This window comes from Oryctolagus cuniculus, chromosome 5 (assembly GCF_051225735.1).
Source record: "Oryctolagus cuniculus isolate XC-2025 breed Fujian yellow rabbit chromosome 5, ASM5122573v1, whole genome shotgun sequence".
Lineage (NCBI taxonomy): Eukaryota > Metazoa > Chordata > Mammalia > Lagomorpha > Leporidae > Oryctolagus > Oryctolagus cuniculus.
In genome coordinates, this window is record NC_142871.1 from 83114885 (window position 1) to 83142820 (window position 27936).

The 27936-nt window shown below is 46.1% G+C and overlaps 1 protein-coding gene across 1 annotated transcript in view; it reads left to right on the forward strand.

The window, feature by feature from the left end:
- Positions 1-19405: 19405 nt before the first annotated feature.
- GABRR1 (gamma-aminobutyric acid type A receptor subunit rho1) overlaps positions 19406-27936 on the forward strand; it is a 41644-nt gene continuing 33113 nt past the window's right edge. Inside the window, exon 1 of the mRNA XM_008263203.5 lies at positions 19406-19953. Within this exon, the coding sequence (XP_008261425.1) occupies positions 19718-19953 (236 nt within the window). The 5' untranslated portion in view covers positions 19406-19717. The remainder of the gene's footprint in view (positions 19954-27936) is intronic.

Here is a 27936-nt window from a genome sequence, read left to right on the forward strand (position 1 = left end):
CTCAATTCCCTTCTCCCAGTAGAGCTTATTTTTCCCAGCATTGAGGTCTGGCAATATGCATGGAGCACAACCAGGGAAAGCCATTAAGCTCGGTAGACAGACATAGAGTTTTACTGGGGCTTGGTCATGTAGACAGAGCTGATCGCTCACTTGGCTGACCCCAGCTGCCAGCCCCTCCAGAGGCTGAGCCACTTCCTCGTGGCCCAAGACCCCCATAGATTGTTTGCTGAGGCATGAGGTCCCCAGTGAACAAAGGACCTTCACACAGGCAGGGCATTCCAAGGACTTAAGGGTGCTTACATGACCTGCGGGACAAGGCTTGAAAATTCTGGGGGGCAAGATTAATTCTTCACTGCATGGCAACCCTTGTCCATTCCGTGTTGTTGATGTTAATTGCTGTTCTGCTCTTCTATATCCATTCAGACAACTCAAGTTTAAGGAATCTCCGCTCCGAGTATAGTGGGATCAGAGTTAATCATTAAAATAGCCATAGCTCTCAGAGAGGGGACCAACAGAGGACAGGACACACAAAGACCTGTAAGTTAAAAGGGCTTAGAGCTGTAAGAGTGGCTCAGTGTGATGGGAATTGTGAAGAGGGAGACAAGGAGCCCCCTGGAAAGTCTGGGTCTCACTAAGAAAGCAATCTCTCAGATGCCCCCTTGAAGGTCAAAGGTTGAAGGTCAAAGGTGGGTATTTGGAGGGAAAATGTGGCAAAATGCATGCTACATCTTTTTTTTTTTAAATTATTGGTTTGAAAGAGTGACAGAGAGAGAGAGAGAAAGAGAGAGAGGTCTTCCGTCCTCCGGTTCACTCCCTCAACAGCTACAACAGGTAGATCTGGGCCAGACTGAAGCCAGGAGCCAGGAACTCCATCCTGCTCTCCCACAAGGGTGGCAGGGGCCCAAGTACTTGGGCCATCATTTGCAGACTTCCCAGGCCCATGAGCAGGGAGCTGGATCTGAGCTGAAGCAGTTGGGACTTGAACCAGTGCCCTGTTATGGGAGGCTGACATTGCAAGTGGTGACTTGACTCACTGCATCACAGCACCAGCCCTGCATACTAGATTTGTGCTAATATGATAGGCACTAGCCATATGCCATATGCTTGTTTAAATTTAAATTCATTACATTTGACTGAAGTAGAAAACTCATCTCCTCAGTTGCACCCGCCACACGTCAAGTGTTCTGGTCAATGGTCCTAGGAAATCGTGACTCCTGGGTTGGCCGGTGCAGATCTGAAGAACATTTCCACAGCAACAGAAAGTTCTGTAGACAGACAGCTTTAGACGAAGGGGCCAGTCTGAATGAGGGTATGGAGAGAGGCAGGAAATTTGGGGGTTGTGAAACACAGGGTTTGAGGAGCAAGTCATCCATTTTGGTTGGATCTCAGGCTGTGGGGAGAGGAGGAGAGACCAGCTCCTCCATAACACTAGGGGTCATGGCATGCGCCTATGAAGACAGCTGCCCCTTCATGGAATGGCTGGCCACGATATCCCAGCCTCGCAGACCAGTGAAGAATGAAAGTGTGTAAACAAGGGTGATCGGATGGTGCAGGGCATCTGGAGTTGTTAGCAACATTTAATCTCTAGATACTCTTAGGCCACATGCTGCTGGAAGAATGATAATTATATTGTCATTAAATATATTGTATCGAGGCCATCACTGTGGCATAGGATGGGCACCGGTTCGAGTCCTGGCTGCTCCACTTCCCATCCAGCTCTCTGCTATGGCATGGGAAAGCAGTAGAAGATGACCCAAGACCTTGGGCCCCTGCACCCACGTGGGAGACCTGAAAGAAGCTCCTGGCTCCTGGCTTTGGATCAGCGCAGTTGCAGCCATTGTGGCCAGTTGGGGAGTGAACTAGTCAATGGAAGACCTCTCTCTCTCTCTGCCTCTCATTCTCTCTCTGTGTAACTCTTTCAAATAAATAAATCTTTAATATATATATATTGTATCACTTTGGTTGTACTATTTAATTTCAATGCTATTCTGTTTCTAGGGTTGTCTGCATGAATTAATATGGTTGCCTATTCACGACTTAAAGCAAATAAAGATGTATTTTTGTTGGCTTATATATTTAACTGGAGTTAATTCTATAGTAAACATATTTAGAATCATAAACAGTGTTTTATCACATATAACTATGGTATATGACACAATTGTATTTGATGCTGCTTCATTGAGATATTAGAGTCTGACTCTACTTGTGAAAAATAGGAAATTAAAGGAGGTAAAGCAGAAACCACACCAAGAAGAGTTGAACACAGATGAAAGAACTGTTGAGAACATGGAATGACTGGCCCTTGAGGCAGGAAGACAGAGAGGCAAAAACAATTGTTATGGGGGAGGCTTGGACACTTTATGTTACTGAATCTAAGACATCATCAAATGTTAGATGCGGGGTGGCGCTGTGGCATAGTGAATAAAGCTGCCGTCCTGTGTGGGCAGCAGGTCGAGTCCCGGATGCTCCACTTCTAATCCCCTCTCTGCTGTGGCCTGGGAAAGCAGTAGAGGATGGCTGAAGTGCTTGGGCCCCTGCACCCATCTGGGAGACCTGGAAGAAGCTCTTGGCTCCTGACTTCAGATCAGCCCAGCTCTGGCCATTGCGGCCATTTGAGGATTGAGCCAGCAGATGAAAGACCTCTCTCTCTTTTTCTCTGCCTTTGCCTCTCTGTAACTCTACCTTTCAAATAAATCTTAAAAAAAAAAAAAAGTTAGATGCACCCATATTTTATATACCACCAAGAAAGAAAAAAAAGCTAATTAAATGATGGCATGCCAATGATTATAAGATGGATCTTGAGTTCATCAATATTAAATTGTGAAAAATATGCATGTTAGAATAAAAAAAAGGGTGCCCTACAAAAACTGATGATTGTTGACACCAGGGAACTCACAATTACCGAGCACTTATCTTCAAGACTTTGTACTAGGGTGGGTGTTGGGGTGGTGGCAGACAGATGATTGAATGGTAAACACCCTTTGGTCATTAAGGAGCTTCCACTCTAATGGGTGTGGATCAAAGGGAGGAAGACCATAAAAATTGAGGATCAATATTTGGGGTAAATTTTGAGCAATGGATAGACAGTTTCAACTTCCAGAAAAGGAGGGGAGGGGATGATAGCCTGACAGAACAAAAGCTCATGTGTGTCCAGGGTCGGTGAATACACACGCTCTGGAATGTACAAAAAAGATAAGATTGGAAAAGTAGGTTGGGGCAAGAAGGACTTTCAGAAGGGAGGAATGAGACTTTTGCAACATTCATTAATTTATCAAGAGTCCAAGCTGATATATCATCAAGCAGTTTTAGTGGCTAGTGATAGAAACCTAACTAAAAATAGTGCAAATGAAAAATGGAATTCAACACAAGGATGTCATAAGGATTCACAGAATGAGAGAGAATTCAGAGGAAGCAGAGACGCTCTGGGATTTGAGAGTTTGGGACTGGGACTCAGCACCTGTGCTGTCTTCTCTCCACCCACCACTCTGGCTGCCTTCTCCTCCTGCTGCACATGTTGGGGGTGGGGAGGGTTAGGGTTGGGAGTGGAGGCTCTATGGCCATGACAATCGTGGGCCCCTAGCCTTCTATTCCTATGACCTTGATTTACACCACTTAGAACAGACCCAGGAAAGGAATGGGGTCCGGGGCAGGCCAAGTATGTTGAAGACACTCAGGGCTCGGTGCTGTGCTTACGTTTGGAAAACTACAAACCTTCAAAATAAGCATCTGCACAAGGGAGACAATGAGCTTGAAACCCATAAGGCTGTTTAATGTGAGGACAGCAACGAAGAAGGAAAATAATGATGGGAACCGTGGAGAAAGTCCTCGCTGCCTCAGTTACCATGACAACGGCAGCCCATGTGTTGATGTTTAACAGACTGGAGGCCAGAGGAAAGGGCTTCCGTGCCTGGAGGACAAGGAGTCTGAGTCTGATGAGGCAATGGACTTGTGAAATAAGAAGTTATGAACCTGGGGCTGGCGCTGTGGCATAGCAGGTAAAGCCACCACCCGCAGTACCTGCATCCCACATGGGCGCCAGTTTGTGTCCCAGCTACTCCACTTCTGATCTGGCTCCCTGCTAATGTGCCTGGGAAAGCAGCAGAAGATGGCCCAAGTGCTTGGACCCCTGCACCCACATGGGAGACCCAGAAGAAGCTCCTAGATCCTGGCTTTGGATCGGCCCAGCTCTGGACGTTGCAGCCATTTAGGGAGAGAACCACCAGGTAGAAGATTCTCTCTCTCTCTCTCTCTCTCTTTCTCTCTCTCTCCCTACCTCTCTGTAACTCCGTCTTTCAAATAAATAATAATAAATCTTTTTATAGAAAGCTTTTATTTAATAAATATAGATTTCATAAGTACAACTTTTGGATTATAGCAGCTCTAATAATAAATCTTAAAAAATAAAAAATAAAGAAATGCATTAAAAAAAGAAGTTATGAATGACTTGGGACTCTTTTCCTAGATACACTTGGTGAAGCCAGGACAGTGGTCAAAAATCCCACAGGAGAAAAGCAGAAGAGATGAGGTCTATGGGCAGAAGCCTGGGGGTAAAGACACAGGTGGGAGGGTGTGGTGGTGTAGGTTCAGATGTGAGAGCCTGAGGTTTAGACTCAATTGGGAGAGCATAGAGGTACAGACTCAGATGTGAGAGAGTTTGGATACAGCCTCAAGTGGGCAGGCAAGTGATCAGAAGCCAGTTATGTCATAAGATCTGGGAGTTGGGAGGGGCTTTCAAACAGAGAAGGGCAGGGCTACTGGCAGATGATAACCATAAAGCTGAGCAGGGCTGAACAGGAGAGGCAGGGGCAGGAGGCTCGGTGGGAACAGGCGCCCGCACAGACAGCTATCCTTGGTAGAGAAGAGGCTCCTTCTCCCAGCCACAACAAGTGACTTCTGTTGGTAGAAGGAAAACTGTTCAGAGAAATAGTGATTTTTATTATGGCACAATCCTTACAGACTCTTATTCTATTGGAGTAACGATGCCTGGCCTGGAGGAAGAGCGTGTTCTCAATGGCTGGCTCTCCAAACTATCAGACTGGAATCTGGGGAGTGGTGCAGGCAGTGTTACAACTGGATGATCGGGTCTTTGGACCAGAGCCTGTGAAACAGCAGTCGGGAGGACTTGTACCCTTGTCTGTCCCCACATACATGAAGGAGTGGGCACTGCGTCAGCCATCCCAGAAGACAAGAAAACAGACAAGGAAGCAAGCATCCTGTTTTGGGGAAACACCAGACATGTGGTTCCTAATTTAGTTCTCCACAAACCCCACTGCCGTAGGACGGACTTTCCCCTGCTGCATACCCACTCTGCCCTGCTACCTTCCATAGCTGTATCCAGAAAACCCAGGCAGGTGCAGTTTGCAGGAAACAATCCATATCTTGTCGTATTTTAAGGGAAAAGCTGTTTTATTCTCTTACTTACATGGATATACGATGGGTTGGAAAGAGTGGAAAGACAATCCAAACTGGTCTGGGTTGTAGCATAACAGATTGACATGGTTATATCTATACCCAGGTGGAAAGTTGGAGTTAGCTAGACGACCCCGGGGCTGGCGCTATGGCTTAGCAGACTACCTCCTGGGTTGTCAGAATCCCCTATGGGCCCCAGTTCAAGTTCTGACTGCTCCTCCTCTGATCCAGCTCCCTACTAATGCACCTGGGAAAGCAGCAAAGGATGGCCCAGGTACTTGGGCCCCTGCACCCGTGGCTCCTGGCTTTGGTCTGGCCCATCCCTAGCCATTGCGGCCATTTGGGGAGTGAACCAGCGGGTGGAAGAGTCTCTCTCTCTCTCTCTCTCTCTCTCTCTCTCTCTCTCTGTAAAATAATAAAAGAAGAAGAAGACTCAGTTTGTTCCTTCAGGCTGGAAGCTGCCTTTGTGAGATGGGCAGACATTTGAGGCAGCCAGGGCAGAGGCTTTATGGGCTCCTGCCACCTACACTGTTTAAATTGTATTATTCCTTTAATGAATGCATGAGCAGAATTCAAAGTGCCCCTCATGAGATGTCTCCTCTTTTTCATTTCACTGAAAAAGAGCAGAGGGCAAGTGGCCTGGGGGATAAACACCAGACTGGAAACAGCTGACTCCCCCAAGCCCAGCAACCACTAGGAGATGTTCATGGCTTCAAATGGCACCCACAAGGAAGGCTGTGAGCTCTGTGTGTGTTGGAGGGCAAGTGGGCTGCACTGTCCCCTCCGCCCGCCTTGTCCCCAGGAGGGCCCTGTGGCCCAGCCTGTCCAGCCAGCAGAGCCAGCGGTATAAAATCATTCCCTATCAGAAGAGTGAGAGCTCTTTCTTCTAGGTGTTTAGAAATACACAGTGCATGCTCAGTACCTCAAGTCACTTACTGTTTCATAGAGCATCAGAAGTCCCTTCTCCTAACTCTAGCTTAGTACTCACTGACAGTCTTTCCTGTCCCTTCCCCACTCTCCCCAGCCTCTGATAAATACTACTCTCCAAGAAAGTGGAATTTACATTAACCTTACAAGACAAATTGGGAGGCAGAAGGAGAGAGAGAATTCAGAGAGAGAGAGAGCGAGCGAGCTCCCATCTGCTCGTTTATTTCCCTAATATCCTCCCTAGTCCATAGCCTGGGCTGGGCTGGGCCAAAGCCAGGAGCTGGCTCTGGGAACTCCATCAGGTCTCCGCGTGGCTGGCAGGCACTCCTTGAGGCCTTTGCCTGCTGCCTTGAGGGTCTGAACTGTCAAGGAAGCTGGACTCAGGAGCCAGAGCCAGGAATCGAACCCAGGCACTCCAACAGGGCACATGGGCATCTCAACTGGCATCTCAGTCACTACACCAAATGCCAGGCCCTAGTTAAGAAATTATGTGTTGGCTGGCACCGTGGCTCACTTGGCTAATCCTCCGCCTGTGGCACCAGCATCCCGGGTTCTAGTCCCAGTTGGGTCGCCGGATACTAGCCCCAGTTGCTCCTCTTCCAGGCCAGCTCTCTGCTGTGGCCCAGGAGGGCAGTGGAGGATGGCTCAAGTCCTTGAGCCCTGCACCCCATAGGAGACTGGGAGGAAGCACCTGGCTCCTGGCTTCGGATTGGCGCAGTGCTGGCTGTGGCAGCCATTAGGGGAGTGAACCAATGGAAGGAAGACCTTTCTGTCTCTCTCTCCCTGTCCATAACTCTACCTGTCAAATTAAAAAAAAATTATGTGCAACCAAAATTAATCCATGAGTCGACTGTCACATGCTGGGAAAAAGTTACATATGCTAAAAATAAGATAATTTATGCTGTTTTGTGGTTGTCTATGTTATGTTGTTTTTTTTTCCATGAGTTCAGTTTAAATATGTTATTTTATCATAAAATTAAATTATATTCTTTCTTTTCTTCTAGAGCTGACAGTTCCAAATGTGGCTTCTCATTCAAAGAATTCATTCTTACCATTGCCAAAGGAAAAAAAAAGTCATTCCAATGAAGCAGCTCCTATAATTAGCAGGGAATAATCTAGAATTAACTACAAAATCCAAGCTGTCATCCAAATGCCTTGTTGAGCAACATGGTAAGCTGGTAAGATTGTATCACCAAGAAAACCACTTCATAGATCATCCATTTCAGGACGCAGCGAGAGGTATAAAGTTGGTGGAAGAAATCCCAGGCCCTGGGATCAAAATCACAAATTTTCTGGTCCATGGATGACTCCCTGGGGCAAGCAACTCCATGTCTTGGGGCTCCAGTCTCCTCACTGCTGAAGTAGAGGCAGGGACCTGCTTGTCCGGGCAAGTGCAGGTGAAAATGTTCTGTCAATGCCAAAGCCCACTCAACTGCAAACTATGATTATTCACAGCAGCCGGGTTTCTTTGGGGTCAGTGGAAGAAGCCCCTGTGTTTCATGTGCAGCCTCAGATAACATGTAGTATAGCTGAGGGGACCCACACATCCACACCCTCCTCCTGCTGGAAGACCCCACAAAGGGCTGCCCAGAGCCTCCACGGCCTTGGCCTGGATTGATCTCCACAGCACTTCCTTTGCCCCCGTGTCTGCTACAAGACTCCCGGGAGCCATGATAAGCACATCAGAAACCAGTGACACCAGAGAGAGAACTGCGATGTTGCGTTGAGCCTAAAACCCCTGGGTTTCTATTAAAGGCGGTCTTGACAAAGAACAGAATCTTGCCTTAAACAATTTCACTATGATTCCAGCAGAGGGAGACAGGGGCACACTTTCCCACGGGAAAGTTTATTTCAAGGTTTGCCCTTCCTCCCTCTCTCTCCTGTCCTTCCTTCTTTAAAAAATGGATCTCCTTAGTGCTATCTTCCCTCTTTAGGGAGCTGGTGTTGTGGCGTACAGGGTAAAGCTGCTGCCTTAGGCCCTGGCATCCCATATGGGCTCAAGTTCCTGTCTCATCTGCTCTTGATCCAGCTCCCGGCTAATGACCTGGGAAAAACAGAAGAAGGCCCAAGTGTTTGGACCCCTGCACCCATGTAGAAACCCTGGATGAAGCTTCTGCCTCCAGGTTTTGGCCTGGCTCAGCCCTGGCCATTGAAGCATCTAGGGAGTGAACCAGCGGATGGAAGATTTCTCTCTCTCTATCTCCCTCTATGTCTGTAATGCTGATTTTCAAATAACTCAATGAATCTTTTAAAATAAAAGTTGGTTTTGGTGCAACACTTATTTTGAATTTCATGCATAGCTTTTTTGTAATATGCATTTTCCATGAACTTTCTGAAGACCCCTAGAATATGCAAAACAATGGCCAGCCATTTTAGCAGCAAATAATTTTTTTTAACTTTTATTTAATGAATATAAATTTCCAAAGTATGGCTTATGGATTACAATGGCTTCCCCCCCATACCGTCCCTCCCACCCGCAACCCTCCCCTCTCCCACTCCCTCCCCCCCTCCATTCACATCAAGATTCATTTTCGATTCTCTTAATATACAGAAGATCAGTTTAGTATACATTAAGTAAACATTTCAACAGTTTGCTCCCACACAGAAACATAAAGTGAAAAATAATAGATGATTTTTTAAATGATGATGAAATCAGATCAGACCTATTGTCATGTTTAATCCCAGTGAGAGTCAAGTTGGGAATTGATAATTTCTTTTTTCTCTCTTTTTTTTTTTTTTTTTTACAGAAGATCAGTTTAGTATACATTAAGTAAAGATTTCAACAGTTTGCACCCCCATAGAAACACAAAGTGAAATATACTGTTTGAGTACTCGTTATAGCATTAAATCTCAATACACAGCACATTAAGGACAGAGATCCTACATGAGGAGTAAGTGCACAGTGACTCCTGTTGTTGACTTTACCAATTGACACTCCTGTTTATGGCATCAATAATCTCCCTATGCACCAGTCATGAGTTTCCAAGGCTATGGAAGCCTTTTGAGTTCTCCGACTCTTATCTTGTTTAGACAAGGTCATAGTCAAAGTGGAGGTTCTCTCCTCCCTTCAGAGAAAGATACCTCCTTCTTTGAAGACCTGTTCTTTCCACTGGGATCTCACTCACAGAGATCTTTCATTTAAGTTGTTGTGGTTTTTTTTTTTTTTTTTTTGCCAGAGTGTCTTGGCTTTCCATGCCTGAAATACTCTCATGGGCTTTTCAGCCAGATCCAAATGCCTTTAGGGCTGATTCTGAGGCCAGAGTGCTGTTTAGGACATCTGCCATTCTATGAGTCTGAGCAGCAAATAATTAAGCACTAAAATCACATGGTGCAGAATCAGTGCCATCGACACACAAGGCAGCGCTCCCTGTGCTGCTGTGGTCAGGGAGGTTATCTCGTAGAGGAGGTGAGTTCCACATAACGGCTGGTGTGGATGGACTTTCAAAGGGGAAGAAAGTTGGGGAAATTATGGTAATTTTTTAAAAATTAAATCAATGCTAATCAGAAACACTTTTTAAAAAAATATTTATGGCCGGCGCCGTGGCTCACTAGGCTAATCCTCCACCTTGTGGCACCGGCACACTGGGTTCTAGCCCCGGTCGGGGCACCGGACTCTGTCCTGGTTGCCCCTCTTCCAGGCCAGCTCTCTGCTGTGGCCAGGGAGTGCAGTGGAGGACGGCCCAAGTGCTTGGGCCCTGCACCCCATGGGAGACCAGGATAAGTACCTGGCTCCTGCCATCAGATCAGCGTGGTGCTCTGGCCACAGTGCACCGGCCGCGGCGGCCATTGGCGGGTGAACCAATGGCAAAGGAAGACCTTTCTCTCTGTCTCTCACTGTCCACTCTGCCTGTCAAATAAATAAATAAATAAATAAAATATTTATTTGAGAGGTAGAGTTATAGACAGAGAGAGGGAGAGGTCTTCCATCCTCTGGTTCACTCCCCAAATGGCCACAACACTCAGAGCTTGGCTAATCCAAAGCCAGGAAGGAGCCAGGAGCCTCTTCTGAGTCCCTCACTTCTTCCAGGTCTCCCACATGGGTACCGGGGCCTGAGCACTTGGGCCCATTTTCTACTGCTTTTCCAGGCTACAACAGAGAGCTGGATTGAAAGGGGAGCAGCCAGGATATGAACTGGCACCCATAGGAGATGCTGGTGCCGTAGGCAGAGGCTTAGTCCACCACATCACAGTGCCAGCCCCCAGAAAAACATTTTTAAAAATTATTATTTATTTCTTTAGAAGACAGAGTTACAGAGAGAAAGAGAGATAGAAAAAGAGAGAGATTTTTGATCCTCTGGTTCATTCCCCAAATAGCCACAACAGCCAGGGCTGAGCCAGGCTGAAGCCAGGAGCCTGGAACTCCATCTGGGTCTCCCACATGGGTAAAAGAAACCCAAGCACTTGGGCCATCTCCTGCTGCCTTCCCAGGTGCATTAGAAGGAAGTTGGATCAGAAGTAGAGCAGCCAGGACTTGAACCTGCAGCCATACAGGATGCTGACATTGCAGGTGGCAGGCTAACCTGCTGCACTATAATGCTTTCCCCAATTAGAAATGCTTCTTATTCAAAACTTTGTTACTGAAAATTTTCCTAAAATATGTTTATACATGGACATCTGAAATGGTTTCTTGTGGTGGAATGAGGTGAAAGGTCATATCAAGATGGCCACTGAGGTGAAAAGTTCGTGTCAAGATGGCCGCTGAGGTGAAAAGTTCATGCCAAGATGGCTGCTGACAACGGAAACTGCCTGGCAACAGGCCATGATTGGATGGCTTCGGAAACCACATGACAACAGAGGAAACCACATAACAACAGAGCCTGACTGACGGCAGGCCGTGATTGGATGGTTTCAGAAACTGCCTGGCAACAAGAGCCTGACTGGCAACAGGCTGTGATTGGATGGCTTTGGAAACTGCCTAGCAACAGGCTGTGATTGGTTGGGGCATAGACCGCCCCTTGACCGGATTGGCTGGTCTTGACTATATAAGCTGTTGTACTAACTGAAATAAACGAGTCTGCGGGCTGCTTGCCTCAAGCCTGCTTTCACCTGACCCCCAGGGGTCTGTGTGGTGACTCCACACCTCTTGCCCCCACCACGCTCCTCCTCTCAGAAACAAATCCACTGCAACCTTGTTGAGAAATCAACTGCAACAGTTTCTTATATATTGAAGTACTTTAAAATTAAATTCAGAAAAAAACAGAAATGCCTTTATATATTTCCTTTCTTAGGAAGTAAAAGCACTGGCCATTTAATTGATTCATTTATGTATTCACTAAATGTCCACTGAACACCTGTTGTAAACCAGGTAAGCTTCCAAGTGGGAGAAAAGCAATGAGTTTCATTATTAAAATCCTCGTTGGGGAGAGCAACAATAAACAGCCAGAACTGCTTCAAAGAAAAAAAACAATTATGTGTGTGGACATACATAAACATGTGTATACAGGATACGTTTGTGTGTACATATATATGCATGTGCCTCCTGGAGGCAGGGCTGAGGTGAGTGTGAAGTGCCCAGGTATGTCATCATATATATGATACAAATCCTATATACACACATCTATATGCGTATGTATATGTATATACTACACATATAGAATGTGCATATATAAATGTAAGCATATGTTGGACATGTACACTATACTCTATTTTCTTTAAGTAATTGGTTTATGCGATTGTGGGGCCTGGCAAGTGTGAAACGTGCAGGTTGGAACTCTTGGGCAGGAGCTGATGCTGTAGTCTGGAGGCAGAGTTTCTTCTTACAGAAGATCCCAGTCTTGCTCTTGAGGCCTTTCTGTTGATTGAACGAGGCCCACTGGACATCATGGAGGGTAATTGCCTTTACTTAAAGTCAACTGAATGTAGATGTTAATCACAGCTACAAACTACCTCCACAGCAAGATCTAGATTAGTGTTGGATTAAACAACTGAGTACTGTGATCTGGCCAAGCTGACCCACTAAACCACCCATTGCAGCAGGAAACATCCCACCTGGCACCGTGTCTGGAGCCAAGTGAGATGGGGCCCGGTAACCAGATAAACGTGCTAAGCTGGGTGGGGATCTTGAGGTTAAGACAGTTTCACTTTTACCCAGTGGGCATTGGTAAACCACAGAAGTATGTCGGCAGGGAGTGAAGGTTCATTCACCCTAGATCCAGGCATCTGTTTTTCATTCTGCTCAGAAAGACAATCGGTGGGATCCAAAATTTAAAAACAAATCATTCTGACTACTCTTTGGAGAACAGCAGCACGGACGTTGTCAGGTCTGGTCAAGAGACAGAAACCACACAAGGAATTTGAACAGGCAGCATTTGATATGAGGAGCTGTTAGCTATGTATTTGGTGGATAAGTCCCAAGGGGTGGGGGAGACCCTAGGGTGTACTAGAGAGAATACCACTCAGGCTATGCAAAGAACAGGGAAGGAACTTAGCAACTTAGATGAGTCTTGGAAAGTCTGAGATGCAGACTGACAGAACAAGCTGCCCACCACAGAGGGGAGAGGAAACCTGCTGGGAGCTGCTTGCTGGAACCATGAGAACTTCAACAACTTGGGAAAACATCAAACACAGGGACCAGCTGCACACTGCACCCCTGGGTGCCACTTGGGGAAAAAAAAAAGAAGAAAATTCTCCTTTCCATCCTCCTGCACCCTGCGTTGACAGAGTCAGCATCAGGCTGGCTTGCCAAGAAGTGTGGCTCACAGAGTAAGCTGTCAGCAGGGCAAAGGAAGGTGGGCTTGGCCCGAGAGCCAATAATTTGATAACAGGTCAGGGGTCAAGGATAGACGGAGGGGGCTGGTTCTGTGGTGTGGTGGGTTAAGCTGCCACCTGAAGTGTCAGCCTCCTATATGGGCACTGGTTCTATTTCTGATCCAGTGCCTTGCTGATGTTCCTGGGAAAGCAGCAGAAGATGGCCCAAGTGCTTGGGCCCTGGCCACCCACGTAGGCAACATGGATGAAGTTCCTGGCTCCTGGCTCCTGGCTTTGACCTGTCCAAGCCCTGACCAAGGCAGCCATATGGGGAGTAAATGGATGGAAGATCTCTCTCTCTCTCTCTCTCTCTCTCTCACCCTCGCTCTGCCTCTCCCTCTTTCTGTAACTCTGACTTTCAAATAAATAAATAAATACTTTTTTTAAAAAAAAAAAGGGGTAGACTAAGGAGAGTAGTAAAAGAGCCCTCACAATAGTACAGGGAACTGTGGATGGGGCCTTGGCAAGAGTGGTGGCAGGGCAGTTGGAGAAGTAACTCATTCAAGTTACCTATTGGAGGCAGGTGCTCCAAAATGTTAGTTTGCTTCCTAAATCATTCATTAGAAAAGAATACTGAAGACAAGAAAATTCTGTAATTTGACTCAGGCTCTTAACACTCCACAAACAAATCCAAACATGAAATCTTAGTAATATTTATAATTTCATTTATTCATGTAGTGAAGAAAATCAGCATAAGTGGAGTGCTTGTCCATGTTCATGGATAGGAAGACTTGATATCATTAAGGTACCAGTTCTTTCCAAACTGATCAATAGATCCAACACAATCTCTACAAAAACCCCAGAAAGTTATTTCATGGATATTGGCAAACTGATTTTAAAGTGTATATAGAAAGACAAAAGACCTAAAATAGCTAACACAATATTCAAGGAGAAAAACTTCCGAGAACTGACACTACCCAACTTCACGATTAAACAATAAAGCTACAAAAATCAAGACAGCATGATACTGGTGAAAGTAGAATAGAAAGTAGAATAGTTGAAAGAGTAAACAATAGATCAATGGAACAGACCAGAGACCTCAGGACTAGATCTACACAAGTGTAGTCAATTGATCTTTGACAAAGGAAAGCAGTCCAAGAGAAAACAATGCTTTTTGCTTTTTGTCTTTTTTTTAAGATTTATTTATTTATTTGAAAGTCAGATTTGCACAAAGAGAGGAGAGGCAGAGAGAGAGTGTTCTTCCATCTGCTGGTTCACTCCCCAGTTGGCTGCAACACCTGGAGCTGAGTCGATCTGAAACCAGAAGCCAGGAGCTTCTTCCAGGTCTCCCATGCAGGTGCAGAGGCCCAAGCACTTGGGCCATCTGCTGCTTTCCCAGGCCATAGCAGAGAGCTGGATGGGAAGTGGAGCAGCCGGGACTTGAACCGGCGCCCATATGGGATGCCAGCACCGCAGGTGGTACTTTACCCACAATGCCACAGCGCTGGCTCTGATCCTTTTTTCAATAAGTGGTGCTGGAACCACCGGTTATGGCCATGTTTTACAAAAAGGCATTCAGACATAGGCATTTATTCAGGCAGTAAATGTTTATTGATTTCTACCAATTTCTTAGTTATTGATTTCTATCAAGTTTGCAATGATGCTTGTGATGGAAAACAACATATAGATAAGTGTAAAGCTATGCTACCACAAGGTCACATGGGGTGGTCTGCTGATCCTTGGCACAGGAGTTACGGGCTGAATGCAGTCAGACCATAAGGTTGAGATGGCCAAACACTTCAACTCCAGCTAACTGAGACTTTTTAGTTGTCTAGATTTCCCATCAGTCATGAAGATTTCAATATAGATGATAGGCTGACTCCAAATAGTGTACTGTCAGCACTGTGTTAAATAATTCGAATTAAGTAATCTAAGCACTTTCAGTGTGACATGGGCTGGTTTATGGTATTGGCAACTCAGCTGACAAGAGGTGACAAGGAAGTGACAAGAAGGGCATGTTACAGATGGGCATTAAAAGAATGGGAGAGCCAAGAATCTGACCTGAATTAGAATAGCAGATGTAGGACGTGGGTGGTTACCTTGCAGGCACACTAAAAATACCACAGCTTTTCCAACAGGCTTGGTATGCGTGGTCTAACATTTTGTCCCCTTTCTGTCTTATTTGGGTGTTCTGATTGATTTGAGTGTTTAGTTCCAGTTCTAATATGAAGTGAGCCAAATAGGATATGAGTCCTATTGATATGAAAGGATTTATAGGAACAGAAGTTCGAGGGGTCCAACCAGAACTACCTGGGTCCTGGGGTGGGAAGCAACATTGTGGAGTTTAGCAGACTGCTGACTGCTCCCCAGATCTCTTCTCCATAGTGAAGGAAGGAGATTTAGCTGGGCCTAGATGACTCAGCTGGAGACCGCCCTTCTCAGACTCCTCACAATTAGAAGTGGCGCGAGACCAAGTTCTGGCCAATGAACTGTGATTAGAAGTGCTGATGGCGGCTCCTGGGTCATTTGCTGTAAAGGAAATTGTTTACCTTTCATTCTCTGTCTTGGCCTCTAGCTGTGGCCTAGGCTACTGTCCTGGTGCCCCTCCCCCCCATGGTACACATTAGGAACACACCCCAGGAAGGGCCAACCAGTGGAAGGTGGAACGAACTTTGTCCTGGTGCAAACTTTCCCTGGACCACTCCCCTCTCAACATCTCCATGATAAAGAAACAATATTCTAGCTCCTTTGTTTCCAAATGTCTTTGATCACAAAAGCAGCTTCAGCTATAGGCAGTGCAGCCAGTAAAGAAGTAGCTACATCAGGAGAGGGAAAATGACTCCTAGGCATTGCTTCTTCAAATGCCTTTCCTGGGGCCCCTGCTGTGGTGTCGTCTGGCTAAGCCTCCGCCTGCACTGTTGGCATCCCATATGGGCATCCATTGGTGTCCTGGCTGCACCTCTTCCGATCCAGCTCTCTGCTGTGGCCTGGGAGGGCAGCGGAGGATGGCCCAAGTGCTTGGGCCCCTGCACCCGCATGGGAGACCAGGAGGAAGTACCTGGCTCCTGGCTTTAGATCAGCACAGCTCCGGTGGTCGTGGCCATTTGAAGAGTGAACCAACGGAAGGAAGACCTTTCTCTCTGTCTCTCCCTCTGTCTGTAACTCTCTCTCTCAATAAATAAATTTAAAAAAACTTCTGGGGTCGGCGCTGTGGCTTAGTGGGTAAAGCCACTGCCTGTAGTATTGACATCCCATATGGACGCCAGTTCGAGACCCAGCTGCTCCACTGCCAATCCAGCTTCTTCTATGGCCTGGGAAAGCAGCAGAGGATGGTCCAAGTCCTAGGGCTCTTGCACCTGTGTGCAAGACCCGGAAGAAGCTCCTGGCTCCTGGCTTTGGATGGGTGGAGCTCTGGCCATTGCGGCCATCTAGGGAGTGAACCAGCAGATGGAAGACTTCTGTCTCTCTGCCTCTGGCTCTCTGTAGCTCTGCCTTTCAAATAAATAAATATATCTAAAGAAAAAACAAACAAACAAACAAAAAAAAAACCTCCTGTCCTTTGCCATTTGATTCAACCCTAACTCCCTACCTGGTAAAGTCCAATTCAATGCTAGGAAACCATGTTTAGGCACTGAACTCAGAGCCAGAAGCAAAATTAGCTGGAACACGTGCTAGGGAGAACAACCTGAAAACAGGTGATGAGCACCAGGGGCCAGAATCCAGGAGCAGCCATGGTGTGGTGTCCGAAGGTCACCGTATCAGTCAGTGGGTGCCTTTGTGGTGGATTCTGGGCTCCCCCTGCGGGCCAGGAGACACTGAAGACCACGAGAAAGCAACCTAGAGTCAATTACTGCCTCATCCATTCCAAACAAAGAATTACTACCTTGGAGACCCTGAATTGGAATAGGTTAGGTCACACTGGCTGGGAAATGAAAAGAGGAGTCACAAGAGTGGAGACTGGTATACTGAGTAGAGGAAAAGGAGAGTCGGAGAGAGAGAATCTGCTGGTTCACTCTGCAAATGCCTACAACAGCCAAGTCTGAGCCCAGTCAAAGCAAGGAGCTGGGAACTCAATCCAGGTCTCGCATACGAAGGGCAGGCACTATTACCAGCTCCTCCCGGGGTCTGAATTAACAGGGAGCTGGACCTGGAAGCAGAGCTGAGACTTGAAGCCAGGCACTCTGATATAGGATGCAGGCATGAGCAGCAGCATCTTAGTCACTAGACTGAATGCCCATCATCCCCGGTTTTCCGTGAACTGAATTTAAGTGCCCTCATACATAATTTCAAAGAAAGATTATTTTGTTCACAAAAAATGGATTGGTTACCTTAGATTTGACCGACAATTTCCAGAGATACTTCAAGAGAATTATTCCTCACAGAAGCATCCTTCAGTTTGCTTTGCAAAATCAAGAGCCTACAGTGTTGAACACTTCCAAATTAACCACCATCTAGAAGTTCTAAGAAGGAATCTTAGAAAGGACTTTGAAAAGCACATACTATTTGCTGTCCTGCAGAAACCAGGGAACCAAGCCTGAGAGATCCCCCCCAATATTACCTGCAGTACCTGTACATTTGGGTGAATTCTTTTCTCCTTGGGACTTCAAAACAAAACAAAACAAAACAAAACAAAACAAAAAACAAAACAAAACCCCAAGGGCTTGCTTGGAAGTAACCTTCCAAATCACCTGCAAGGCTGAACACTAAAAGCTGGACACGGGCCAGTTTTTCTTGGAGGACTTTGTGGAATTTTGTTCGTTGAAATGACCTGTCCTATCTGTTTAAATTAAACACATTCTCAAACATGACATTCTAGGCAAGGCCTTCATTGCATGATTCATTCTTCCAACCAAATCCTGGCTACAAGGAGGGCAGATTCTTTCGGAGCCTACCCAAACAATTGTATTAGCATGACAAGCAAGGTGACCCAGTAAGAGTTTCTAAATTTGGAGGAGAGGGTTGGGGCCTGCGCAATGGCGTCACAGGTAAAGCCACCGCCTGCAGTACTGGCATCCCACTTGAGCGCCTGTTCCAGTCCTAGCTGCTTCACTTCCGACCCAGCTCTCTGTTGTGGCCTGGGAAAACAGTAGAAGATGGCCTAGGTCCTTGGGCCCCTGCACCCACATGGGAGATCCAGAGGAAGCTCCTGCCTCCTGGCTTCAGATTGACGCAGCTCTGGCAGTTGCAGACAATTGGGGAGTGAACCATCGGATGGAAGACCTCTCTCTCTGCCTCTCCTCTCTCTGTGTAACTATTTCAAATAAATAAATCTTTAAAAAAAATTTGGAGGAGAGGAATAGGGTTAGAATGAATCACATACAATTTTTAAAAGTTTCATTTTAGCATATGAAAGCAAAATTTACAAAATTACTGCTAACATGAGAAAAAAGAGGAAAGCTTCTCGCATGTCCAGGAAATAGAAGATTGAAACAAATCAACCATATTCCCAATAACTTCAATACAGCTCCCTTCTCTGTTTGTTCGATCTGGGGTCAGTGTTGTGGTGCAGCGGGTCAAGTCACTGCCTGCAACACCAGCATCCTCTATCAGGGCATCAGCTGGAGTCTCAGCTGCTCCACTTCCAATCCAGCTCCCTGCTAATGCGCCTGGGAAGGCAGCAGAGGATGGTGCAAGTGCTTGGGCACCTGCCACCCACATGGGAGGCGCAGATGGCCTTCCAAGCTCCTGACTTTCCCCTGGCCAGCCTTTGTTGTTGCAGCTGTTTGGGGAGTAAACCACTGGATGGAAGCTCTCTCTCGCTCGCAGGCTCTCTCTCTCTCCTCTTGCCTTCTGTCACTCTGCTTCCCAAAAATAGATATTTAAAGACAATTTTGTTTCATTCTATGTAATTTATTCTTGTTCTGTTGGTTCTTGGCTACTTTTCCACCGTAGAGTTCTGGGAATCCTGAATCAGAACGGTGGTGTAGCCTAGAAGTTAGCGCAGCAGGTGTGTCCATTCAGCTTTGAAGAGCGCTGATGGCTCTCCTCTTTACTAGGCTCGGAGACTGTCCTTTGAGGAAGGCACAGACTCGGGCCTGTAGGCGACTGTTGAGTCTTGGAGCAAGCATCAAACACAGGGGAAACTATCTGAATACACAGACTTGATGCCTGTAAGTAATTTATTACTGGTACTCTTCAAAGGTCCAAGGAGGTTCACGATAAGAATAATGGACAAGGAAATTCAATCGCTTCTGTGAAAAGTCAAGATCAAAAATCCTCTTCCCCACTGTCCCCTGAATCTCGCCCTAGCGACAGCCCGCCCAGGTATGGAGCCCCGAGGTTCAGCGGATTCCGGCACCGGAAGAGGTGGGGGCAGGGAGCTGTCCAAATCCCGCCCTCAGCTAAAGCATATAATGGCTGGGAGCTTAAAATAGATCCAGGGAGTCCCTCCCTATCAGGACTCAGCTCAGCCTCTCAGCCTCTCTGGCCCTTTGCATTTTGGAAATTGCTTTGGTCCTTGTTTGCTACCTTCTACTCAATGGACCAGAAAAGGCAGATCTTTACCGACGCATTTACCCCACCTGACAGCCAACTGATATAGACGGGCCAAAATAATCGTTCCACAGGGACGCAGGAATTCAACCTCCCTTCAGAAAATCCCTGACATCTGACGTAGGAGGATTTATAGGTTTAGTGGAAATTGCTTTCTCCTGCTCCCCAGATTACATACTGTGGGTTGATTTTTTTTTTTTGCATGAGTAAACAGCCTTCTAATAATGAACGGACCAATAATGTCTTAAGAGAGAAAAAGACCATCCTTTTCCTTTTCTGCGGTTTCTCGAGAGAACTTATGTGGATTTGCAAACCTATGGTGGCTGCCCAGAATATGAAATTTAGCATCTTTCTTTTGTGGTGGGGATGGGCTTTGGCTACTGAAGGCCGAATGCACTGGCCAGGAAGAGAAGTGCACGAGATGTCTCAGAAAAGCAGGTGAGTGCGCGTTTAGGGGTGAGGATGTAGGAAAAGAGGGGGTGCAAGGCCAGCTTACTGGGATTGTTTTGGAAATTAACATCGTTTTCCGTTTGCGGTGTTTTTTTGTGAATGCCTGGTTTCTTCTTTTCCCTTTGTTACCCTGCTGTCTCCTCTTTCTAGGAAGCTAGAGTTGTATTTTCTTTTAAAGTGCTGTTAGATCAGATAGCACTATCATTGCATTTTCTTCAGTTCCTTATGAATTGTCCTGGGTGACAGATTCTGGGGAAAAAAGAATATATGCACATGCACTTTTAAAAAAAATCAAAAGCAGTCAGTTTAGTTCTTTAATGTCTGCATCCTAGGGTTAGAACCAATTGGAAATTCGCGAATAACCAATGGGATCGCTAATTCGTGGGGGATGATTCTGTTTGTTCTAATTATTTCTGTTAGATTGTGGATTGTGTTGGATCTTTTAAAGGAAAATCAAGGGGGTTTCTTCATGCCGCTTGGCTGCTAGGATCAAGAGATTGTGCCCTACCTGGAGTTGGGAGGGGCGGGGCTGGAGCCGGTTGCAGGCCCGCTGCTCGACGGCTGCCTGCCGCCTGCCGCAGGGTACGTGCAGCCCGGTGCGTACCAGTCTGTGCGTGCGCGGGGACCACTGACCTTGGCGGCTGCGCACCTGCTGGCCTGGCGTCAGTCAATGTAACAGATCTCTTGGAGACAACCGAATCCAGCACTGTCTCCTGACTGATGAGGAAATGCAGGCAGGCTGGGCAGTCTTGACTGTAGGTCCTTTATCAGCCTTAGTTCGAAATTGAACTTCAGCTTTCTCTGTCTCTAGATATAAACCTGAGCAGAGTGAGAAGTACCTACTACTGTGCAAGGAAGTGCAGCTCTCAGGAATGCGGGGGTGGGAGGAGGGCGCTGCTGTTTCTGGCTCCTGTGTCCTCATCTTGCACAAGGGCCCCCAGCCAGCCAGCGGCGGTTCCCAGCTCTTGCTGCAAGCTGTTCAACAACATCACAGAACTCGGACCTCTGAGTCCTGGAGCAGCCCAGAGGGACCACTATGCCCTGTTACCATCACAGTGAGAAGTTGCTTGGTCCAACAGCAGAATTCGTGTACGGAGGCAATCTCAGAGATTATATGAAGCAAATGTATTCATAGGGATTAAAATCAACCACGATCACGAACCCCACTCAGTTGTCATGGAAAACCTCAGCTCTCTCCCAAGCCAGAGAGTAGCAACCTGCTAGCAAATATCCATGACTGAGAAGTCCCAGAGAATGAAGTAGATTTTCTTTCCTTCTTTTTTTTAAAAAAAGACTTTTAATTTTAAAAATTTAAACTTGATTTGTATTTTATTATAAATTGTCAAATTATAAATATTAATGGCTTCAGAGCTATGATCCATGTATATAATGTGGGATGATTAAATCAAGCTAACTGATCTATCTCATTTTTTATGAGGAGGATGTTTGAAATTTACTCTCAGCAATCTGGAAATGTGAAATAAACTACTATTAACTGTAGTTACCCTTCCCTGTGATACATCTCAAACAATGTATTCTTCCTTTTTAACTGAAACTTTGTACCCTTTGACCAGTGTGTCCCCATTCTCCCTCCACACAGGCCTCTGGTAACCACCACTCAACTCTCACTTGGCTGAGTTCGAGAGGCAGGGAGAGAGGCAGATAACAGGGGGGAACTCCTATCCACTAGTTCCCTCCCCAAATGCCTGGGAACTGGGAACTCAACCCAGTTCCCCCCAAATGGGCAGCAAGGAGGCGACCACCCGAGCGGTCACCTGCTGTGCCCCAGGGTAAGCATTACCTGGAAGTTAGAATCAGGAGTAGAGCCAGAACTTGAACCAGGCACTCTGATATGGGATGCAGGTGTCCCAAGCAACATCCGAATCATTGCACCAAATACCTTTCCTTTGATTATTTTATAGTGCACATATAAGTGAGATCATGTGATTTTTTTTAGTGTGTGTGTGTGTGTGTGCCTGGCTTATTGCACTTAACATAATGTCCTCCAGGTTCATCCGTGTTGTCACAAATGACAAATTTTCTTTTTAAAGGCTCAATATAATTCTACTGTGTGTATGGATATAGACCACATCCACTTTATCTGTTCACCCACTCATGGACACTGAGGTTGATTCCTTAGTGTGACTGTTGTGAATAGTGTTGCAATGAGTGCAGGTACCTCTTCCACATACTGATTTCAATTTCTTTGGATACTGGGGCTGCTGCCTGCTGTACTGGCATCCCATAAGGGTGCTGGTTGGAGACCTGGCTGTTCCACTTCCAATCCAGCCCTCTGCTATGGCATGGGAAAATGTTACCGGAGAAGCTAGGGTTCTTGTCTTCGTGCAAGAAAGAATTCAGGTGTGAGACAGAGAGTAGTGGAAAGCAAAATAGCAAGGTTTCTTAGGGCAGGGACATCCATAAGAATGGATGGGCACCTCTCCAGACAGAACCTGAGAGAGAGTGCCCAGTCGCTCAGACTGGGAAAGAGTGAGGTTACATGATTGAGTGGAGAGAATACACCTGGGCAGGCCAGGCAGGCGACTCAGCAGTGAGGCAGAGGGCTGAGCATGCAGTCCGGTTGAGGCCGAGGGTTTTTAAGGGGATCAGTCTTGCCTCCCCACCTCTGCTCCTCCTGGAACAAAGGACTTTTTGGATGTAAATACTAAAAATTCCTATCTGAGTTTTCCCCCTGAAGTTATCAGACGGGGAAACCTGGCTGGCATCACCCCACCTTAGAGGAGCCTTAGAGGAAGGATGGTTATCAGGTAGAAGGGGCAGGGCATTTGAAGTGCAGATACTGGGCTGCACCTGGAAGGTTATTGGGATGACTTTGAGATGCAGATACTGGACCTAGATGTTAACTCCTTAGGCCTTTGTCACACATAAGCTCATATCTGACTTCCTACCTAACAAAAGCAGTAGAAGAAGATGGCTCAAGTCCTTGGGCCCCTGCACCCACGTGGGAGACCGGGAAGAAGCTGCTGGCTCCTGGCTTTGGATTGGCTCATCTTTGGCCATTGCAGCCATCTGGGGAGTGAACCAGCAGATGAAAGATCTCTCTCTGCCTCTCTGTAGCTCTGCTTTTCAAATAAATAAATAAATAAATCTTTAAAAAATAAAGTGGGATTGCTGGGTCATGTGGCAGTTTTATTTTCAGTTTTTTTGAGAACCTCCATACAGTTTTCCATAGTGGTTACATTAATTTACATTCCCACTAACAGTGTACAAAGGTGTCCTTTTTTTCCATATCCTTTTGAACACTTATCTATTTTTTTCTTCATTTGCGTGACATGCAGAGATACGGAGACAGACAGATACAGAAAGACCTTCACCTACCAGTTCACTCACCAAAATGCCCACAACAGCTGGGGCTGGGCCAGACCAAAGCCAGGAGCTGGGAACTCCATCTGGGTCTCCCATGTGGGTGGAAGGAACCCGAGTAGTCGAACCATCCACTCCTGCCTCCCAGGGTGCACACAAACAGGAAAGCGGAATTGGAAGTGAAACCAGGACTTGGATCCAGGCACTCCAATATTGGATGTGGGCATCCCAAGTGGTGTCTTAACCACTAAGGCAAATGCCCTTCCTTTTTGATAACATCCATTTTGACAAGAGTAAGTTAATATTTCTTTGTGGTTTTAATTTGCAATTTTTTTTGACAGACAGAGTAGATTTATTTATTTATTTGAAAGGCAGAGTTACACAGAGAGAGAAAAGGCAGAGAGAGAGAGAGGGGTCTTCCATCTGCTGGTTCACTCCCCAATTGGCCGCAATGGCTGAAACTGTGCCAATCCAGAGCCAGGAGTCAGGAGCTTCCTCTGGGTCTCCCACGCAGGTGCAGGGGCCCAAGGACTTGGAGCATCCTCCACTGCTTTCCCAGGCCACAGCAGAGAGCTGGATAGGAAGAGGAGCAGCCAGGACTCAAAAGGATGCCCCTATGGGATGCTGGCCCTGCAGGCAGCAGCTTTACCCGCTATGCCACAGCGCTGGCCCATGCACATTTTTCAGTCAAGATGCTTTAGTACTAAGTTGTTTGAGTTCCTTATATCAACCTCATATCAGACATGTGGATTGCAAGTACTTCCTCCCAACCTATTGGCTGTCAATTCATGCTGTTAATTGTTTCGTTTGCTGTGCAGAAGATTTTTAGTTTGATATACTCTCATTTGTCTATTTTTGCTTTTGTCGTCTGAACTTTTGGGGTCAAATCCAAACAATCATTGCCCATGTCTGCAGTTTGCCCCTTTTACTTTCTTTTAGTAATTTTTCAGTTTCACGGCTTGCATTTAAGTCTTTAATCCATTTTGAGTTGATTCTTGTACATGTTGTGACATAAAGCTCCGATCTTATTCTTCTGCATGTGGGTATCTAGTTTTCTCAACATCATTTATTGAAGAGAATATCCTTTTCCTTCTGTGTATCCTTGGCATCTTTGTCAAAAATCAAGTAACCTTAAATGTAGCAGTTCATTTACGGACTCTCTACTCTTTCCATGGGTTGATACATCTGTATGCCAGTGTCATGCTGTTTTAATTATTGTAGCTTTGAAAATATAGTTTGAAATCAGGTCGTATGATGCTTCTAGTTTTATTCTTTTTGCTCAAAATGGCTTTTGACTATTCGGGGTCTTTTGCTGTTTTATACAAAGCTTAGGATTTTTTTCTATTTCTGTGAAAAATGCCATTGGCATTTGTATTGTGTCTATTTATTGCTTTGGGTAGTCTGGACATTTTAACAAGATTAATTCCTTCAACCCAGGATATTTTTCTATTCATTTATGTCTTTTTCAATTTCTTTCACCAATCATTTGTAGATTTTAGCGTATGGATTTCTCATCTCTTTGGTTAAATTTTTTCTGAAGCATTTCACTTTTGGGTACCTATTGTAATAGGATCATTTTTTTGACTTCCTCTTTGGATAGCTTGTTGTAAGTGGACTATGGAAACACTATTGATTTTGTTTGTATCCTACAACTATAATGTACTGATTTGTCAGTCCTGATAGTTTTTTGGTGGCATCTTTAGTTTTTTATATATTAGATTATGTTGTCAACAATAGCAAGCAGCAAAAATTTCACTTTAAAATTTTTGTTATTTATTTTCATTTTATTTGAAAGGCAGAAGGGGAGAGAGAGAGAGAGAAAGAGAGAGAGAAATCTTGCATCCGTTAGTTCACTCCCTAAATGCCTCCAACAGCTGAGGCTGGGCCATATGGAAACCAGGATCCCAAATCTCAGCCCAGGTCTCCCATGTTGGTGGCAGGGACTCAAGCACTTGAACCATCATCTGCTGCCTCGCAGGTTGTGCATTAGCAGGAGACGGGAAATGGGAGCAGAGCCAGGACTTGAGCCCAGGCACTTCAATACAGGATATGGGTCCCCTAAGGCGTGTCTTCTACCTCAAATGTACACCCCTTACTTCTTTTCCCATTTGTAAAACTTTTCTTTCTTTCTCTTGCTTAATTATTCTGGCAAAGAATATGTTTGAATATAAATAGCAAGAGTGGGCATTGTTATCTTGTTCCTGATCCTAGAGAGTGAAAGAGACTTTCTTTTTAAAAATCACTTTTAAAAACTTTTATTTGTTTTAAGTTATGAAAGACACATTTAACATTTTTAAAAAATGGGCACAAATTTTTGAAAACCCAAAGATCACCCATAATCCTCAAACCTAGGAGGATTCTTTTTAACGTTTGTGTGTATTTTCTTCTGGTCTTTTTTTCTAAGCATATATTGAATATTAACTAGTTTTGGGATTGTTCTATATTTTTGTAACCCCACTGCATTTAAAATTGATGTACTGTTGGCATGTTTCCTTATTTTGGATGTAGATAGAATTATTTGATTGGTTGTCAATGAGTAATGCACCATGGGTCCATGGATATTTCATTGCTTCCTCTTTGTTACTATGAATATTCTGTTTGTGTATCTGTGTCCACAAAAATGTTTGTGTACGCACCTGAGTATTTAATTAGGATAGGTTCCTGAAATGTCCAGAATCAACAGAAGGACACTAAAAACTCTAGATATATGTAGCCAGGTTTCTTTCCAGAATGGCAAGTAGACCCAGCCTGTACCCCACCACCAGTTTCAATTCTATGCTTATGTAGCCTAAACTATTAATGGGTTCACTAAATTTCATCCAGATTCTAAACCTGTAGCTGCTGGTAATGAGTCTGCAGGCTGCTTTTACAGGTTCATGTTAACAAAATAGGAAGCCAGGTAAACCTGTCACACAAAGGGTGAAGCCAGACAGGTGCTTAGTCTGCAAAACTTAAGCAGGTGCTTGCTCAGCCCTGAGAGTGGCTGTCTCTTTAGAGTTTGCTTCCTGGGGCCAGCGCTATGGCATAGTAGGCTATGCCTCTGCCTGTGGCACCAGCATCTCATATGGGCACCGGCTGCTCCTCTTCTGTTCCAGCTCTCCGTTTGTGGCCTGGGAAAGCAAACTCACGTGCTTGGGCCCCTGCACCTGCCTGGGAGACCTGGAGGGAGCTCCATTGCAGCCATTTGGGGAGTGAACCAACAGATGGAAGACCTTTCTCTCTGTCTCTCCTCTGTCTGTAACTCTACCTCTCAAATTAAAACAAACAAACAAACAAAAAAACAGTAGGGACCCACTCTTATGAATCACATAGGGTCAAGGATAGCATGCCAGGGCCTGGGGCACTGTTTCTAGAATGAATCAGTATTTACTCTTTCTCCTCTCCTCCCTGGGAGAATGGAAAACGACCCTGTGTATACCACAGGCCCCTGAACAAACACCAGCTCAGACTCCTCCAGGAGGGTAACCCAGTCCCACCGGAAGCTGGAAGCTCCATAACCAGACATCCTTTGTTATGCTAAAGAAGGTCAGGATCTGAATGGTGTCAGCTGGATTTTCATTTCAGAGCTCACCCTTGCGGGGCAGTGCATGGATGGCAGGGAAGGTGTGAGTAGGAGACAGAGAAAGTCATCTGGAGTCTATTCCTGTGGCCTGGGAGAGATGCTGAGAAGCAGGGCTAGGGGCAGGGGTGGGGGAGAGGGTGGGGAAGATGGACCGGGAGTGTTTAATGAGCTAACACCATCAGAATTTGGTTGGCTTCAGGGTTAGTGCTTCCAAGAACAGGAGGGCAGGAGGAGCAGCTGGTCTGCAGGTAAAGCTGGTGAGTTCAACAGAACATATGGACCTGGATTCCATTGCAAGACCCCAAGAGACAGCTGTCCTGGTGCCAAGAAGGACTTCAGTGCAGCGCTGGAGAGAAACTGGGCCTGGAGATGTGGATTTCAAGAGAAGTGGTGAATGGAGTGACCCAGAGAGAGCATGTAGAACAGATAGAGGATAGACCCTGGGGAAGATCGAAAGTTAAGGAGAAGAGAGAGGAAGAGGACCCAGAGAAACAAGTGTAGAACTGGCATAGAGAGGTGTCCCGGATGCTACTGGTTCAGCAGTTACCAAACGCGTGTTGCAGGGCAGGCATCACTCATCACTCTGGGCGGTGGGTTCTGCTCATACAGGCTGTGGCCTCGGAGGCTTACAGAGTAGGGAGATATTCCCATGAGTGGTAAGGGATTCCAGAGAGAGGGAGCGCTCAACAGGGTCGAACCTCTGCAAGGTCAAAATCAGGTAGCGGACAGAGAAGTGTCAGATACAGATATGGCAGCTGAAGGTGTCAGTGGGTCAGAGGGAGGAGAGAAGAAAACAAAATAAACCTAGATGACTTTACAAGGAACTTGACAATTGTTGCTCCCCCTCTTCGTGGAGGAACGACACAAGACCCTGCGCTGTTCTTTTGTCTGCTCGGCCCTTCCCGGGTTTGCTGCTGGTCCTTCCCGGGTTGGCTGCCGTCCCTCCACCTCTGTAGAGGGGCGGGCCCCCCTGCCACTTTCCCCACTTCCTCGGGGGAGCGGCACACCGCCGGTCGGCTCTCTCGGGGGCTGCTCAGATGTTCTTTCAGGTGTTCTCCTTAGATGTTCCCGGTGCATGTTGTCTC